The sequence below is a fragment of the Molossus molossus genome, unplaced genomic scaffold (genome assembly GCF_014108415.1).
Source record: "Molossus molossus isolate mMolMol1 unplaced genomic scaffold, mMolMol1.p scaffold_m16_p_15, whole genome shotgun sequence".
Taxonomy (NCBI): domain Eukaryota; kingdom Metazoa; phylum Chordata; class Mammalia; order Chiroptera; family Molossidae; genus Molossus; species Molossus molossus.
In genome coordinates, this window is record NW_023425350.1 from 47,150,376 (window position 1) to 47,169,463 (window position 19,088).

Consider the following 19,088-nt stretch of genomic DNA (forward strand, 5'->3'; position numbering starts at 1 on the left):
TTGGTGGCAGGTCGGCTGTGCCTTTCCCCGGCCCTGCGGGCCCCTCCCCAGCCAGCCAGGGAGAACGTCTCTCCCTTCCGTAGCAGACCACCCGATCAAAACCAGCCAATTCTCTGGGGTAAGTGACCAGCCATTCATTCTTGGGTCTTATGTCTCTCACTCTCTCTCTAGGAGTAGGTGACCAGCCTTTTGCTCATACATGGCTCATCACTCTCCTTTAACATCTCACATCTCAAAAGACCTTGCACAAGGCCAGGAGACCCCATGGCCTTTTGGCCTCGGACTCCTCTAACTAGGGACACCTGGCTTAGAGGACTCCCATTCACTCTCATGGTACAAGCCTGACCAGAGCAGTGGCTGCCCTCACTCTTAGTGGCTTGTCACTGACTCACCCCTCTCGGGAATTCGCCATGGGCAACAACCAGTCTGCCCCACTGAAAACCATCCCTCTGGGTTGTCTCCTTAAGGCCCTTGACCAGCTCAGACTCATGGGAGACATTAAACCCAGGCGTCTCATTTTCTATTCTAATACCACCTGGCCACAGTACAAACTGGATAATGGCTCCCAATAGCCTGAAAACGGCACTTTCGATTTCAACACTTTGCATGATTTAGATAACTTTTGTCATCACAATGGAAAGTGGTCAGAAATACTTTATATCCAAGGCCTTCTTCACCCTCTGATCTCGACTTTCTCTATGCCAATTATATTCTACTTACCAAATTCTCTTCTTACACTCTAAGCCTCCTACTCCTAACCACTCTGACTCTGAATCTAACTTTGAGAGCAGATGTCTGCAGGATGACCTGGTGGTTCTCCCACATTACCAACAATATTGGAATAAACTCACATAAAAAATTTTTTTTTTTTGCTTTTCTTTTCCTTGAGACAATGGGACAAACACATTCTAGTAAGCATTAAAAGTATTTTACGTGTATACCTCATTTCTTCACAACATGTACTTAAAAAAGAATACTGAAGGAACAAGATTTTGTTTTTTTTTTTTTCCTCACCCGAGGACATTTTTCCATTTTTTGTTCAGGTAGAGTGGGAGGGAGAGAGAGGAACAGAGAGAGAGAGAAACATCGACGTGAAAGGAACACATCGAGTGGCTGCCACCCGCACAACCGACCAGGACGGGGAAAAACTGCAACCGAGGTACGTGCCCCTAGCGGGAACCGAACCCAGGTCTCTCAGGACCGCAGGCCGATGCTCTAACCGCTGAACCAAACCGGCCAGGGCGGAACAAGATTTTTTTTAAAAATAGTTTTTACTGTTTCATCAAAGACACTCTTAAGGGAAAATGGTTTTCCTCCCTGTGGGTGAATAGAGGTAAATACAATGCCTCTATACAATCTGGAGCTTAGCAGAACCTTGACATGGTGGTGTTAATGCACTAGCAGTTTTACCCCACCACTGTTTTTGCATCATCAAAGCAAATGTCAACACAGTGAAAAAGGCAAATGTCTTTCTTTTAGTACTAAGTAATTATTTACTGAGTAAATACTAACAGCTTTGTATTATTAGAATAATACTTTTGATCTCATGGAATACCCACTGAGAGAGTCTTGATAATCCCCAGAGGTCTTTAGTCCACACCTTGAGAACCAATAATCTAGAGAGTGACACAGAAAACATGCTAAATTTGATGGCAGTTGATAAACACTATAAAGGAGACTGTGAATTCTACTCATTAGGTTGAAAGTCATTTATCTGTCTATAAATTTCAGCATATAAAACACTGTACCACTGTCAAAAAGTTTGCATCAGACCTCGCTTTTTCTTTTTATTCTACTAAAATTTTACTTGAAAATTCGTTTTCCATCAAGTCACTTTCAACACAGGCCAACTATTTTCCCCTTACCTCACTACCTATGTTAGAATGAAACACTGCTTGAACTCTACCAAGACTATCACGCTGACTTTATAACCACACTTTGCTGAATTTCTTTTAAAAGCAATGACATTTCTTTTATTTAAGACTCCAAGGTATCACTAGGGGTGTATACTTGGAGACTTTAATATGTAAATTCTGGAATAATTTATTGTGAATAAAACTGTTTAATCTTTTGTCTACCTAAAAAACATACACAGCATTAATTTCTTTAAAGGCATTTCAATTTCAACTTACTGCAAACCTAAGAAGGAGGCAAGACTTTCCAACTCCAGAGTCTCCAATCAGAAGCAACTTGAATAAATAATCACTGCAACAAGAAAAAAAAAAAGTCACATTAATAAAGCATATTGTATTGTAAATTCTGCAACAACAAAAATATAGCAAGAATAATAAACGGCTCACTTAGGAAGACTACAGCTCTTGAAACTGAAACCAACAGCAGAAGCTCTTTTGATGATTCAATGCACAGGACAGAATTATGTAAAAGTAAGGTAAGGAATGCCACCAATATCTCTGAGATCAGCGAACTACTTCCAAGGAAAGAATAAAGGAAATATAAGTGATAGGCATTCTTTTTTTTCTTTTTTTTCCTTTTTGATTTTAGAGAGAGAGGAAGGGAGGGGGGGAGGAGAGAGAGAAACATCAATGAGAGAGAACATCAATTGGCCCCCTCCTGCAACATGCCCCACACTGGGAACTAGGCCCACAACCTGGGCATGTGCCCTGGTCGGGAATCGAACCAGCGACCTCTTAGTGCTTGGGTCGATGCTCAACCAGTGAGGCACACCAAGAAACTATGCTAGATAAATCCCATTCCCTTTGAAGTATTACAATACTGAAAGTTAATCGTTCTTGCCAATGAAACTAATTTCTTCTCCTAATTCCAAGATCAAATCATTATTTAATAACAATCTTCCAAGTGGTTTTTATGAATCTTTCCTAGCATCCACCTGGAAGTTCTCCCCTTTTAAAAAAAGGTTCATTTAACTTCTGGTAACCCTGTATTATAAATAATTTAAACTGAAGATGTGGCAAAATCAAAGGCTGTTCAGGAAAACGCACAACTTGACCAACATTCTAAGCTTGTATTAAAGCATTCTTCAGACAACATTGAAAGCTAGGCTCTATTTATGTACATGACCACTGCCGGGCCTGACTCAAAGACCATCCCTCAGGATTCCTTTACTGACGTGAAGACAATAGACTATCTGCCTGTGGTCTCCAAAGGAATCCCTCACAGATCCTTCCTAATTCTGACAAGTTCTGTATGTTCTTTTAAATAATTTCAAAAGGCTTTTAAAAAAACCAGAATTTGTGGTTTATTATTTTAGACGATAGATATGAGTTTCAATTTTGTTCTTTGTGATTATATTTTTTTAATGTTATCTTTATAAGGTGAAACCCAAATATTACAATTTAAATTTAGATTACAATTATCATATTTACATGTAAGCAAGACGTAAAATTTTTAGCAGTGATTATCTTTGTGAATATTCATCAATTACATTACCCATGTTTACAGTGATATATATTACTTAAAACCTATCTTTTTGGTTACACCAAGTAACCACAGTACACTTATTTTCCCTAATTATATCTCAAGGAAAGGAAGGAAAAAAATCCAAAGTACTATAGTAAGCAGCAAAATAAAGGTTATAGAAGGAAATAAGAAGCTTTGAAATAAGTCATTAAGAAGGGTTCGACTGAAGCACAGGATGAACTAAGTAACTAATGGCCTTTCTAGTCTGACGTCCTAAATGAAAAAAGAGGAGAAGGTATTCATTGTAAAAATTTTACCCTTAATAAATGATTGAAACATAATACGACTTTTATTGGGTAATACAGTTTCTGATTGACTTGAGCACCATTGATAGTTTCATCCTTAATTAGACCAAATTCTTAAGAATGCTGAACACTGAACATTAGCAATGAGTAAGTAACACGTTAGGAATGTACAATTCAGCCCTGGCCGGTTTGGCTCAGTGGCTAGAGCGTCAGCCCACGGACCAGAGAGTCCCGGGTTCAGTTCCCGCTAAGGGCATGTACCTCGGTTGCAGTTTGTCCCCGGCCGGCTTGTGTGGTCATGTGGTCATGTGGGAGGCAACCAGTCGATGTGTCTCTCTCACATCGATGTTTCTCTCTCTCTCTCTCTTCCTTCCTCTCTCCCTCCCGCTCTATCTGAGGATAAATGCAAAAATGTCCTCTGGTGAGGATAAAAAGAAAAAGAATTTACAATTCAGTTAACAAGAATAATCACACCATTGATATCGCTACAGTTACTTCGTTTTTAACAGAAATTTTGACACAACAGATGCTCTGAATGGACCAATCTCCCTAAGCACAGTGCTAGGCCATCCAGCAGACATTTAAAAACATCCCTTGAATCAGCTGTACTGGACCCTGTTACAATAAAGAATAGCACAGGGCCACAGATGTTGCCTGAGATAGCATTCATTACCTTAAAGATCAATTTCTCTATTTCAGAGTAATCATAAGGCTGGAAAATCACGAATACTTCCTAATTGTTACAAATTACATTATGGATTCTAAAAAATAATAGTCGGGAGCATCTGCGATCTTGCAACCCAGCATATATTGTCAGCTTGGTTCAAATAAACTCTTATAAAAAGCCCCTATAGGTTGGGGGGAGGGGGTTAATAGTCAATTTTTTAAAATCACCCTTTTAAATTATCACATTCTCTTTTTTTGTTTTCCTTTATCCTCACCCGAGACATTTTTTTCATTTTTTGTTCAGATAGAGTGGGAGGAAAAGAGAGGAAGAGAGAGAGAGAGAAACAGTGAGTGGCTGCCACCCGCAAGACCCAACCAGGGCCGGGGACAAACTGCAACTGAGGTACATGCCTCTAGAGGGAACCAAACCCGGGTCTCTCTGGACCACAGGCCAACGCTCTAACCACTGAGCAAAACCAGCCAGGGCTATCACAATCTTTTAAAATGTTATTTCAAACATTAATTTGTAAGTTTTTATGTGTTTCTGAAAACATAAGGTTTACAGCCATTAAAAATTATATGAAGAGTTGAGTACTCCTCTACAATGATGATCACTGCTAAACAAGACTATTTAATACTGGTTTGAACAGTGCAAGAGACATGGAGAATGGCAAACAAAGTCAAACTCACAAACTTCTTCCCTTTATTGAATACACACACTTAGAGATCATTACTTGAACTGGGACATTTTATTTTTATTTATTTAAATATGTTTTTATTGATTTTTTAGAGAAAGGGAGAAAGAGATACAAACATTAATCAGCTGCCCCCTGCACACCCTCCACTGCGGATAAAGCCTGAAATCCGGGCATGTACCCTGACCAGGAATCAAACTGGGACCTCCCACTCCATGGGGCAACACTCAGTCCACTGAGCCACACCAGCCAGGAGCACTGGGACATTTTAAATGACCTACTACTGTAGTAGTTTATTTATGTTAAAGAGAATTCAGATTTGAGATTGCTTCAGGATACTTCTGTAACTATAATTTATAGAACAGAACTAGTAAAAATGTTGATAGACAATATGCACATTTAAAATTAGAAAGCACAAGTCAGAATTTTGGTACAAAGACTCAAGAATACTATAGCAGTCCTGGTCGGTTTGGCTCAGCAGTTAGAGTATCAGCCTGTAGAGAGAAAGGTCTCTGGTTCAATTCCCAGTCAAGGGCATGTACCTGGGTTGCAGGTTCAATCTTAATCCCTGGCCCCAGTCAGGGTTGTGTGGGAGGCAACCAATAGATGTGCCTCTCTCACATCATTGTCTCTCTCTCTCCGCCCCCCTCTCTCCCTCCCTTTCACTCTACCTAAAAAAAAAATCAATGAAAAAATATCCTCAGGTAAGGATTAACCAAAAAGAAAAGAGAGAGAGAGAGAACCTGGCTCCTAATATTTCTTAAACATAACAGATATTTTATGTTTTCTCAAGTTAAATAAAAAACATAAATCATGCTGGAATCTGTAAAATGGAAACTTAAACCAAAGCTACTTTTGAGAAACAATCAGAGAAAATTCTTTTGAACTACTTGAATTTATAATACCATGAACAAGTACTATAGTTTAATTTAAAGTAGATAATTCAGTGAGAAAGCAAAAATAGTTTAGACTGATAGATTAAAGCTGAATGGAAAGGGGAATATTCAGAGAAATTTACAGGCTTTAAAAATTAGATGGTAGGGCATAAAAAATAATAACAAGTAAAACATTATTTTTGCTTCAGTTCTTCCTGTAAATCAACTCATGGTGTACTTTAGCAATACCCGAGACTCTCTATTTTCATTATTTATGATCAGACATAATCTTAATTACCTATGGCATTTTTGCATGCAAGAACTAACATTTTCTATACCTTTAACAAAGTCATTATTATGAGAGCATGAAACAATATTCTTCTGAAAAGTTATTAAAAGAGCCCTGGCAGAGTGGCTCAGATGGTTGGAGCATTGTCCCATGCCCTGAAAAGATTGGGGGTTCAATTCTTGGTCAGAGCACATACCTAGGGTGCAGGTTCAATCCCGGGTCAGCATGCATACAGGAGGATGTTTCTCTCTCACATCAGTGTTTCTCTCTCTCTCGCTCTCAAATCAATAAATATATCCTTGTTTGCTTATTGATTAAAAAAAATTACTAAAACAGATTTTGAATCAAAATTCTATTTAAGTAAAATGCTTTCCTTTTCATGAAGTTACCAAACTGTATACATAAAATATGAAGTAGGGAATAAATCTGCTGGTTTCCGGATCTAAAATGCTACTGGGAATTCTAAAATCTCAAAAGAAACAGTTATGTGAAAGTGTTATGCGAAAAGATTATTGAACATTTTATTTAGTATAACTCATTTTTGCTTTAAAAAATTTTTTGCATACACACAAAAGATTTGGAAAATATCGCCCAGCTAGTGTGGCTCAGTTGGTTGAGCACAGTCCCATGGACCAAGAGGCCATCAATTCGATTCCCAGTCAGGCCACATGCCCAGGTTTTGAGCTCTATCTCCCCTAGGTGGTGTGCAGGAAGCACTGATGTTTCTCTCTCATCTATGCTTCTATTTCTCTCTTCCTCTCTCTCTAAAATCAATAAAAAACATTTCTTAAAAAGATTTGGAAAAATGGACACTTCTAAATTACAGTATTATAATTCATTAATGTTTTTCTTTATACTCTTTTTTAACAGTCTTCAGTAAGTCTATACTGTATTACTTTTATAACCAGAAAAGATGTTAAGTGGAGGAAAAACTTTTTAAATCAGGGTTTATTCAATGACTTAACTCCCTTACAAGTGCGTTCAGCTTACCTGCCATAACACAAATGATTTCTATGTAGGCAGAGTAGGTAAAGGTTGTAAGCAGATAGCACTGGCACATTCCCAATATAGCCACAACTATAACTTTTTAGATTAAATGAGGATAAATATTTTTCTTCTTTTATGCAATAAAATTTGGATTATTAGACATCGTTTACAGGTCAGTGAATATTTCACAAGAGAAAGCTGAGTGACATTAACACAACTTTCAACATTCTACCCTTTGAAAACATACCAAGAAAGAAAAAAGTAAAACAGGAGAAGACTATAATGTCGAGTTTTTAATCAAACAGTAGCCCCAAAATGCAAATTTTTCAATATCAGCTATAAGCATACCTTTAAAAAGGCCTGCTATTTCAAAAAATTCAATGGGGCCCTGGCCAATTGGGCTCAGCGGTTGGAGCACTGACCCAAGGACCAAAGAGCGGAGGGCTCGATTCCCAGTTAAGGGCATGTACCTGGGTTGCAGTTTCAATCCTTGGCCCTGGTTGAGGTCAGGTGGCAATCAATGTGTTTCTTTCACACTGATGTTTCTCTTTCTCTCTCTCTCTCTCCCTTCCTCCCTCCTTCCCACTCTATCTAAAAATAAAAAATCAGTGGAGCCCAGCTGGTGTGGCTCAGTGGATTGAGTGTAGTCCCATGGACTGAGAGGTCCTGGTTCAGCTCCTGGTCAGGGCACATGCCTGGGTTGTGGGCTCAATCCCCAGTAAGGGGTCATGTAGGAGGAGGTAGCTGATCAGTGTTCCTCTCTCTCTCTCATTCTCCCCCTCCCTGCCTTACACTCTATCTAAAAATTAACGGAAAAATATCCTTGGGTGAGGATTACCCGCCCCCCCCCCCCAAAAAAAAACCTTGGGCTGCAATAATTGTGTCTGACATCAACTTTTCTTTTTCACTCACTTTATGCTCAACACAATTCAAAATTGACTATCAGGCTGGAGAAGAAAGGACAGAACTTCTAGTTACCTAGTGTACTTCTATATTGTTTGAATTTCATAGAGCACATATTAGTTTTGTGACTGAATTAAATAAACTGTCCACAATGGACAAAAGCAGCCTGTTAATCAAGTACCATTACATACTAGCTATAACTGAGGTAACGTACTCACCAATTTCCTCATCTATAAAAAGATTCTATTAGCACCCTCTACCACCAAATTAGGCATCTTGTCAGGATTAGACATAATGTCTCTAAAACCTCTAGCACAGTGTGTGGCACATTACAAGAGCACAATAAGTGGCAATTACTATTAATTTTCCTTCCTCCATCCAAACCACAAAAAAATTTTAAGATCTATGGATAAAAACTTTAAAGCTATTTATCCAAAGCTTCTGTTCAGACGACGGATGACAAAGTATCCCAACTTACTAGTATAATCTAAAAGTTTAAAAATTACTAACTAAAATTTATAAGTACTATGATCACACCGGTCACAACTTCCAAAACCGAGCAAGCACTATAGTAGCCCGGTCTGCAGCAAGTGTGCCCTCTTGCTTTACTCAAAGAAAGACAACTATGAGCCCTGGCCAGTTTGGCTCAGCGGTTAGAGCGTCGGCCTGCGGTCCGGAGAGACCCGGGTTCGGTTCCCGCTAAGGGCACGTACTTCGGTTGCAGTTTGTCCCCGGCCCTGGTTGGTCGTGTGGGTGGCAGCCACTCGATGTGTCCCTTCATGTCGATGTTTCTCTCTCTCTCTCTCTCCTTCCTCTCTCTCCCTCCCACTCTATCTGTACAAAAAATGGAAAAATGTCCTCGGGTGAGGATGAAAAAAAAAAAAGAAAGACAACTATGACTTCTAAGGCCTCAAGTATACATATTTAATGATAGTCATGAGGGTAGAAAAACTGAGAATGGGTACAATAATTAACTTCAAACCTAAAGAAGCTTTAACTATCAACCCAAAACAAGATATGAAAGAGAAAAGTCAAAGGTCCCTTTGTAATATGTAACTCAGAGATCCTTTTTAACATTTTAAAAAGACCTCTCTGATCATGAATTTTTAAAGTAATTGACCACAAAAATGTTAGTTGTGTAATTAACTAGCAGAAGTTAAGCACACAGAGTAAAACTGGAAACAGCATATTTGGACTGTGAATTCACAAGTCCTTGAGTTAAAATTCCAATTCGGCTGTTTACTCTGAATGCCCTTGGGCAAGCCATTTAACTCTTCTCTGCCTCTTTTTCCAAATCTGTAAAACTAGGGCACTATTTCTTCACAGAATTAAAGGAAACAATGTACGTATATAATTTTCTGGCTGGTGGTAGAAACTCCAATTGTTAGTTGTTGACCTCATCCCAGAACTAGCTAGCATCAAGAGTTCTGGAGAGTCCTCCTCAGCGCTCTATTCTTTTCCAGCTAAATCAAACATAACTCTAACTTTGTTAAAAAATAGAAATCAGCCCGGCCGGTATGGCTCAGTGGCTGAGCGTCAACCCAGGCACCAAGAGGTTGCCAGTGTGATTCCCCATCAGGGCACATACCCAGGTTGGAGCCCAATCCCCAGTGGGAGCCAAGGAGGAGACAACCCATCAATGTTCTCACTCATCGACGTTTCTCTCTCTCTCTCTCTCTCTCCCCCTTCCTCTCTCTAAAATCAATAAAGGAAAAATTATTTTTTTTAAAAAATTGAAATCATAGGCCTCTTCTCCAAATCTTTTGCATTGTCTATCCTGCCATTTTAATTCTTTAAAAGTATCACAAGCCCTGGCCGGTTTGGCTCAGCAATTGGAGCATCAGCCTGCGGACCAGAGAATTCCAGGTTCGGTTCCCGCTAGGGGCACATACCAAAATAAAATAAAAATAAAAATAAAATAAAAGTATCACAAGATTTAGCCCTGGCCAGTTTGGCTCAGCGATTAGAGCATCGGCCCACGGACCAGAGAGATCCGGGTTCGGTTCCCGCTAGGGGCACGTACCTTGGTTGCAGTTTGTCCCCGGCCCCGGTTGGGGTCATGTGGGTGGAAACTGGTCAATGTGTCTCTCTCACATCAATGTTTCTCTCTCTCCCTTACTCCTTCCCGCTCTATCTGAAGATATATGCAAAAAATGTCTTCAGGTGAGGAAATAAATTTTTTTTTTAAATGTCCGCAGGTAAGGATAAAAAAAAAAGTATCACAAGATTTAATTTGTGCTAACACTGTTATATTGATTATGCATTTGAGCATGAGTCATCTTCTTAACTAACTGGTAAGCACCTAGGAGCAGAGTTCATTTTTCATAATTAAAAAATAAAAGCAGAAAAACGCCTCAACTTCTAGTATATTCTAATTGATGACAGAGAAAGAAAGGGCTGGCTGTTTTCTTTATCAAGCTTTCTTTCAAGGTGAAATTAGCTGCGTGTGTATACACACATGTATGTGTATATATATATTTACTGGAAGGTTTTAAAAGTCTGTATTAAAAAAAAGTTAAAGCAGATAAGGAGAAAGATAAATGTACAAAAATTAAATGTGTAAAAAAACTTGAAAATTGAAACCACCTGCTATTTACACATATTCTAATATCCCTTACTAGAATATACCTGTCATATATCAGCATAGCACTGTCCAGTTTACTCTTGAGAATCAGAACTGAGGTGGAACTAATCACATTCTACAGATACAGAAACAGGCTCAAAGGCATAAATGACTAGTATGAGGTAAGTGGCAGTCTGAATTCAAACCTAGGGTTTACAACTCCAAATGGTATATTCTTTTTATCACACCACATTCATTCAATGACACTTTATATACTCAGATGATAAAAATGTCAGTAAATATGTTAAATCCTATGTATAAAACCTATCAGAATGAATCAAGGCATCTATGAACTAGCATGTAAGAACTGACTAAATATAAAGAAAAGTGTGATTCACAGCTTAAATTCACTTAGGACAGCTGTGTTAGCTCAGCTCAAAAGAGCATGGTAAATTTCAGAGTTCAGACTGTTGGCTTTAGGAAGTGATGAACATAAATACTACTCATGGGAACAGGTGCTGACCACCAATATACACAATGTATATTTCAAAAAGTTGCTTCAAATGTCCTTTCATAAATCTAGCTATTTAACTATTTTTATAAATTCCATCTAATCCATTTAAGACTAAATTACACTTGGCTAAGCATATTATCCTAACTACAACCACATGGATTTCAAAGGCCCTGGTCGGTTTGGCATTGGCCCGCAGTTAGAGCATTGGCCCGCAGAACGAAGGGTCTCAGGTTCAATTCCGGTCAAGGGCACATTCCTGGGCTGCAGGTTCAATTCATGTTGGAGGCAACCAATCAATGTGTCTCTCGCACATCACTCTCTCTCTCTCCCCTCCCCCCTCCCACTCTCTAAATGTCTGAAAAAAAATCCTTGGGTGAGGATCAACCAAATAAAATAAAAAAAATAATAAAGTGGTAAAGACACTATAGAAATGACCTATTGTTCTTAATGTGAAAGCTAATGTCCTGTGAACTCAGTGTGCCTTTGTTTCAAGACTCAGAAACACTGCATATATTTGTAACTTAATGAGGAATGAAAAAGTAAGCATTAAAAAAACGGAAAGGAAGAGAAGAAAAGCATAGATTAGGTCATCAAAATAAAGCCATGCCCAAACAAGTCTCACATTTTATTTTATTTTATTTTTTATTTTTTGGTACATGCCCCTAGCGGGAACCGACCCTGGGACACTCTGGTCCGCAGGCCAACGCTCCAACTGCTAAACCAAACCAGCCAGTGCAAGTCTCACATTTTAAAACTAATTACTTCAGGATACCATATTTATTTATTTATTTATTTATTATTATTATTTTTTTTGGTATGTGCACCTAGCGGGAACCGAACCCAGGACTCTCTGGTCCACACGCCGATGCTCCAACCGCTGAGCCAAATCGGCCAGGACAGGATACCATATTTAAAATTAAACTCTTAACACTCTCAGGTTTCACATTTCAGAAGAGTGGTAGTAAACATTCTTTTCTGTTTCAATCTCCCAAATCAAGCATTCTTTATATATCTATATCTATATATGTATTTTTTTATTTTTTAGAGACAAGGGAAAAGGAGAGAGAGAAACATCAATCTGCTGCCTCCTACATGCCCCCTACTAGGGATCTAGCCAGCAATCTGGGCATGTACCCTGACCAGAAATCGAACCCATGACTTCTTGGGGCATGGGATGACACTCAATCCACTGAGCCACACGGGCCAGGCCTGGCATTCTTTTTTTTTTTTTAATCCTCACCCAAGGAAATTTTTCTATTTTTTTGTTCGGATAGAGTGGGAGGGAGGGAGAGAGAGAGAAACATCGGAGTGAAAGGGACACATCGAGTGGCTGCCACCCGCACGACCAACCAATGCCGGGGAAAAACTGCAACAGAGATACGCACCCTTGGCGGGAACTGAACCCAGGTCTCTCTGGACCACAGGCCGACACTCTAACTGCTGAGCCACACCGGCAAGGGCAGGCCTGGCATTCTTAACTTGAGGTTCATGAACAGGCTCAGGCAGTGTGAACAGGTTGCAACTTTATGCAAAAAATTGAGTACGTATGCACACAAGTAGCAGGTTCACAGTGTTCATCAAATGCTCCTGAGGGTACATGACCATAAATGGGTTAAGAATGACTACTATCCTAAATCAAGTTACTAGAAAACATCTATAGGCAGAATGAAAAGGACCAACATTTATCCACTTAAATTCTATTGTTACTCAAAGGAAATACATTCCGACAAGTTAAATCCATCACTGTTCCTGGAAAGCTTCAATTATATAATTCACTAAAGCTCACTATCTGAGGTACCGACCCTTGCCAAGTGGCTAGCACAAAGAGTAAGCACTAATTAAACAGTAACTATTATTATTTAATTATGCTTCCAAACACTGGTTCCCCTTATGAGCAAAGGCACTCACACTTAACACTACCTGTCAGAATTAGGAATATAGTAAACTTAATTAAAACCTATCACACCTTGGATTTAATAAACAGGGTGTTCTGACCAATTGAGCCAACCAGTCACGAAAGTACCAAGGAAAACTTCCATTTCCTACTTCTTTGTACCTTACTTCTTCACATATTTAAGTCAGTCAACAAAACACTTGTTCTTAGGACTACTCCCCCCCCCCCCCAAATGTTCCACCATTACAATCTGAAACACTTAACGAAGTGGTTCCACAGAAAAGCCAAGCCCTAGATTTTCTCCCCTAAAGTCTATTTCAGACATCAAAGCAGCAATCTCAGCCCCACCCTCTACAGGAAAACAGTGGAATAGTCTTGACCTCTCCCTCTCCATGTAAGATTAAAAAGAGGAAAAAAAAAAAAGTGTGGGCATTTTGCCTAAATCTCAAAACTCCAAAATGTAGTTCAGAGTGTGGTAAAAACTGATAAGCTACAAATCTAAAATATCTCACGCACTGGCATTCTACACCCATTTTTGGTTTCTCTTCATCTTAAAGCACTCAAAGTATTATTCAGCAAATCTTTTAAAAATCTCAAAACCTTAACCCTGGCCAGTTTGGCTCAGCGGTCGGAGTCTGGGCCTGCAGTCCAGAGAGACCCAGATTCGGTTCCCACTAAGGTCATGTACCTCGGTTGCAGTTTGTCCCCGGCCCATGTTTACCTTTCACGTCGATGTTTTTTCTCTCTCTCTCTGCCCCTCCCGCTCTATCTGAACAAAAAAATGAAAAAATGTCCTCGGGTGAGGATAAAAAAAAAATCTTAAAATCTTAAAAAGCATTTTATTTAACCCTAAACATTTTTATGTATTAGGGGAGAGACAAGCATAGATAACATTAGCAAAAGAAGCTATTCTTAACAATAAAAAACAGAAACTTAGCAATTGCAAATAATAAAGTCATCATATATGTACAGTCAAAAGTTGCCAAGGAGAGAAAACACATATACACAGCCAAAGGACTGCTAGCAGGATGTTAATGTATCAAGATGTTAGCTCATAGGTAAATTACTAAAATTGCTTCTGGAATAAAAAAAAAATTTTTAAAGACTAAAATAAAATTACTCAGAATTCTCTTTAAAAGCCAACTAAAGAATTGGCAAGGGAGCACTTGATTCTTAAATTTGCCCACCTTTAAGACATCTTTTTAAAAGCTTTACATTTTTTATTTGCTGGAAGAAACTGTCAACATCTCTCATTTTAACTTAATTATAATGAAAAAGAATAGAAAAATTTAAACGCAAAATTTTGGTTATCTTCAAATGATCCTACAAGATTATCCATTGATATGAAACTCTTAAGATGCACTTTGTGGGGATTCTATATAGCTACTGGAAACTTACATTACCCACAGAATTACATATGTTGAATCTCTACAGACATTAAATCATATTCTTCGTAGCAAAAATACTGGTTATTGTTCTTTTTTAAACTTTTCTGAATTCTTCGAACTTCTACCAACACCACCAAAAAGTCAAGGCAACCAACAAAGACAACTTACTTTTAGTTGATTTTCAGCTTCTTTTCTAATAAAAAAATCCTAACTAAAAATTATATGAAAGCTAGTAATGGTATACTCATTAGTGAAATATACTCTGTCAGATAGATAACAAATCTAACCTGCTTTTACTTTCAAATCCTTCACTTAAAGACAGATTTATTCAAAGCAGTGTTGGCAAAAAAAGAAGAAAAAAAAAAGTCAACTGTTTCTTGAGTCTACCACAACAGAGGAGCAAAGACTGATTAAATCTTGAGCCACAATCTCAGTATCATCTGGAGCCATGATTTAAAAAAGCAAACAAACAAAACTAAAAACAAGGTAATTACTATAAAATTGTTCTGCATTAAAGAACCACAGTTGATCCAAGCAGACTATTATAGTTCTTCGTACTTCAGTTAACTGGTACATTCATGATAGATACACGTACTTTATTCTTAACACATTCCTTATACATGAAGCAGCCAATATTATTTTCTCGACACCAAAAAACCCCATTAGAGGCTAACTGGATTAATGGGATGTTTCTGGTATGGGAATAATGTTAAGTATTTCTTAATGAGTGTGCTGAAATAATCACTACCTGCTTCACCACCTAGCTCAGGAAATCAAAATCTTTCTTCAGGTCTCCAAAATAAAGCAAGCTCTGACACTTTCCATCTACTTTTCCATTGTTCACTTCCAGTGCTTTTTTGTTTTGTTTGCACTTAAAATTCAAGTGAGTCAGTCATTACCTTTAATTTCTACCATAAAGGTAACCCAGGGTTGTCAATTCTCCCAAATCAGACTAATAACACGAAAAATAGTCGGACAGCTTAAAATTTAATCAGTGATTGATGTATTTGTTATTCTCACCCCAAAACCAAAAGCTTACAACTTGAAGATTATAAAAGTATTCAGTAATAAAACTATCAACTATGTCAACCAACACAAATCTTAATTTAAGAAAAAACATAAGACTTTAAAGTTTTTGTTTGTGTGTTTGTTTTTTCTTTATTGAATTTTAGAGAGAGGGGAAGGGAGAGGGAAAGGGAGGGAGAAAAAAAACATCGATGTGAGAGAACACCAATTGGCTGCCTCCTGCATGCCCCTCACTGGGGATTTGGCCCATAACCTGGGCATGAGCCCTGACCAGGAACCAAACCAGCGACCTCTTTGTGCATGGGTCAATGCTCAACCACTGAGCCACAGGAGCCAGGCAAGTTTAGAACAAAGTGTTAAATAGACCTGTGTGGGTCCAAAAATAGAATTTCTTTCCTTCTTTTCTCTATTTGCCATTTTTTCTCTAATTACTTTTATAACAAATTTCACTAAAGACAAAAAGAAACTGCTTAAGTCAGATTGCTAAACATTTGCCTGCTAGTTGTCCTTGTGACCTTCCATAATAAAATATCCATTACTTCCTCTCACCTCAAGTAATTTTCACTGATGCTTTTCCAAACGTTTACCCAAAACTCCTAGATTATTTTATTAGACACAATATAGAATATAAATTCAGTAGGCCAGGTACTGGCATACTTGATGCCAGAAAAAAATATAAACATGATTTCTGGTTTTGATTCTGTTGAGGTCATTAATCCAGAGAACACAAAAGAAGGAAAATTTGGCACTGTATTTACTTAAGAATTACTATCCTTGCCATTTATTCTTCTTCCTTCTTCCCCCTAGAAAAATCCTCCTCACTCCTTCTGCTTCTCCAAAACTATTACTAATAATTCCCTAACAGGTCTCTTTTCTATAAAGCCTTCCTGAACCCTCCACCCTCCTTTGAAATTTTGTTGTTCCAATCCAGTGGCACACATCTGGAACTTGCTACATCTACTGGCAGTTGACATACATACAACTTATTTTCTATATTCCATTATTAGCTCCTTGAGAGTAAGAATTACATTCCTAAATCCTAGCACTACTAAAATATCTTACATGATAATGATATATACCACCTAGTGTGTTCTTAGTTTTCCAAATTATTTTCCTTACACTTGAGCCTCACAACTACCTCGACAGGAATAATGACTCCTATTATCCTATTATTATTTTTAATCCTCACCTGACGACATTTTTCCATTTTTTGTTCAGACAGAGTGGGAGGGAGAGAGGAAGACTGAAAGAGAGAGAGAGAGAGAGAGAGAGAGAAACATCGACGTGAAAGGGACACATCGAGTGGCTGCCACCTGCACAACCCAACCAGGGCCAGGGACAAACTGCAACCGAGGTACACCCCTTAGCAGGAACTGAACCCGGGTCTCTCTGGACCACAGGCCGATGCTCTAACCACTGAGCCAAATTGGCCAGGGCTATTATCCTATTTTTTTAAAAAAGAGAAACAAATTCAGAGGCCAAATAATGTGTCATAGTTCTGTTCAACTAATCTTCAAAATCTATTTACAGTACTCAATATATGTAACAAATGTAAGAAACTTCTTGAACAAAACAGGTTTACAATCCTCCAGAAAGTGACAAATCCATGTGCTTTATTGTAGCCAAGAAAACTAAATTAGGGACCTTAAGTTCAACTCTGCCCAACTATGCAAAACAAACTTTGTTCTTGGAAATAAAGAAATTTAAAAACTGCCAACATAGCAAATATGGCACTATAAGAACACTATCCTCAACTTCTTATAAAGTTTATAAAATTTTAATGAAATACTATGGCTTTTCTGAAAAGGGGGACATTTCAGCATCAAACCACAATATTACAAAACTTGAAGTCAGAATGCATTTTGCAAGAGTCATGTGACATACACATGACAGTCAGCTAAACGGATGGGTGGACCTTGTAGGGGAAATGTTTAATTGACCAAAGCAGCAAATAAACTCAACTTTTAGAACAAATACTGATTTCTGCTTTAAAAAGAAAAAATTCACCATGTCCCCAAAGCCTTCTGACACCAAAGAGAAAATATCAATTAAATCTCCAATTATTCATTAATTTATATATGCAAGCTGTAGAAGGATTTTTTTAAGGGCCCATTAAGAGAGCCCAAACAAAGTCTTCCCAGCGAAAGTGAACACCAGTTCCCAGGAAAAGTGCCAGGTGTGTCACATCTGCTATGGTGACTTCTTGAGTAAGCAAGAAAAAGAAATGCATTAACTTTTCATGACACGTCATGGAACCTCATTCCCTATCTGCAAACATTCAAGTAGGTAATCCAAACCTACAGCTCACAGAGCCATTTGTTTCCCTTTCAACTTGACAGTGACATCTTCCTTGAATTAAGTAATATCAGAAAGATGTTCCTAAGATTTTGTCTTTTTCTTTCTTGATCTACACCATATAAAATGACTTTACTGTCCTCTAAAAAAAATGACCACAAATGCCTACGTTTTTTAGGAAGGCAGTGGGCCTGGAGAGTTCTTACACAACTCCAGAAAATAACTAAAACACACAACTAAAATGTTTAAATCGCGTCTCATTCCCCTCCACCCCACGCAGTCCTGAAAAACACCCACATTACTTGCAACCTGAAGGAGAGGGTGGAAGAAGCGAGAGCCAATAAGCTCAAGATTTACAAGTAAACCGGTCTCCACCGAGGCGACTCTGACAGCTCCGCAGAGTGCGGGCGCAGGGTCTGACAGTGCCCTCTAGGAGAGCTCTCCCACCCTGTCCTCTCTCCTTAAAAACAAGTCCTCCTTCAAAAGTCACTGCCTCTGTGAGAAGTTACCTTCCCACCGTCCTACCGCCGACTCCCAAAAGCACCACCCCTCTCAGCAGACAGTTCCTCCGCACCGGCCCGACACTCAGGCCTGCACCCTGACCCGGTCCAGGCCGGGGCTGCTCGACCCTCCGGCCCGACCCCTCCCCGAGGCCGCCCCTCCTCCGCCAGACAATGGAGCCCGACTCCCTGCCGCCAGCCTCTCCTCCTCCCCATCACCCTCGCCGCACCCCAGTCGAGCCCCCCAGCCCAGCCCAGCCCTCCTCGCCCCCTTTAAGCTCTCCCAAGCTGGCCCACCGACCAGCCGCCCGGTGCTCTCCTGCACTCACTATTCGGGATTCATGCTGGACATGTCACTGCAGCTGCCGCCGCCGCCGCCCTTGCTGCTGCAGCCGCCGCCCTGACTCTCCGCGCCACGGGTAATCGGAGAGGAATGAGGTAGGCTGTTCCGGGAGAGCAAACGTCTTCCCCCACTCCGTCCCCTTAGAACACAATCAGCAGCCGCCGCCACTCAGCTATCGCTTCCACCCAAAATGGCCGCCGGCGAACCAGGAAATAGGAAAGCCTTAGACGGAGGGGGCTTTACATAGCCCAGAGGGCGGCCGCACCGCGTGGCATGCCGGGAAAGAGTGTTGCCAGTGCCTATGTGGGCGCTGGGAACTGACGCTACGGCGCGGAGGCCGGGACTCAGCTTCCCGCCAAGCCCCGCGCTTCTGGTGCATGCGTACTGGAGGAGCTGTCTCCCGCCCCATTCCCCAAGCTCTCACCGCCACCCTCCTCCGGTCCCTGCTCCCCTCCTGGCTGACTCGC

At 39.7% G+C, this 19,088-nt stretch overlaps 1 protein-coding gene across 1 annotated transcript in view; it reads right to left on the bottom strand.

Moving 5' to 3' along the window:
- RAB1A (RAB1A, member RAS oncogene family) overlaps positions 1-18,827 on the bottom strand; it is a 38,105-nt gene extending 19,278 nt beyond the window's left edge. Inside the window, exons 1-2 of the mRNA XM_036262318.1 lie at positions 18,608-18,827; positions 2,133-2,205 (exon numbers count right to left, since the gene is read on the bottom strand). Coding sequence (XP_036118211.1) covers positions 2,133-2,205; positions 18,608-18,630 — 96 coding nt within the window. The 5' untranslated portion in view covers positions 18,631-18,827. The remainder of the gene's footprint in view (positions 1-2,132; positions 2,206-18,607) is intronic.
- Between the last annotated feature and the right edge of the window lie 261 nt (positions 18,828-19,088).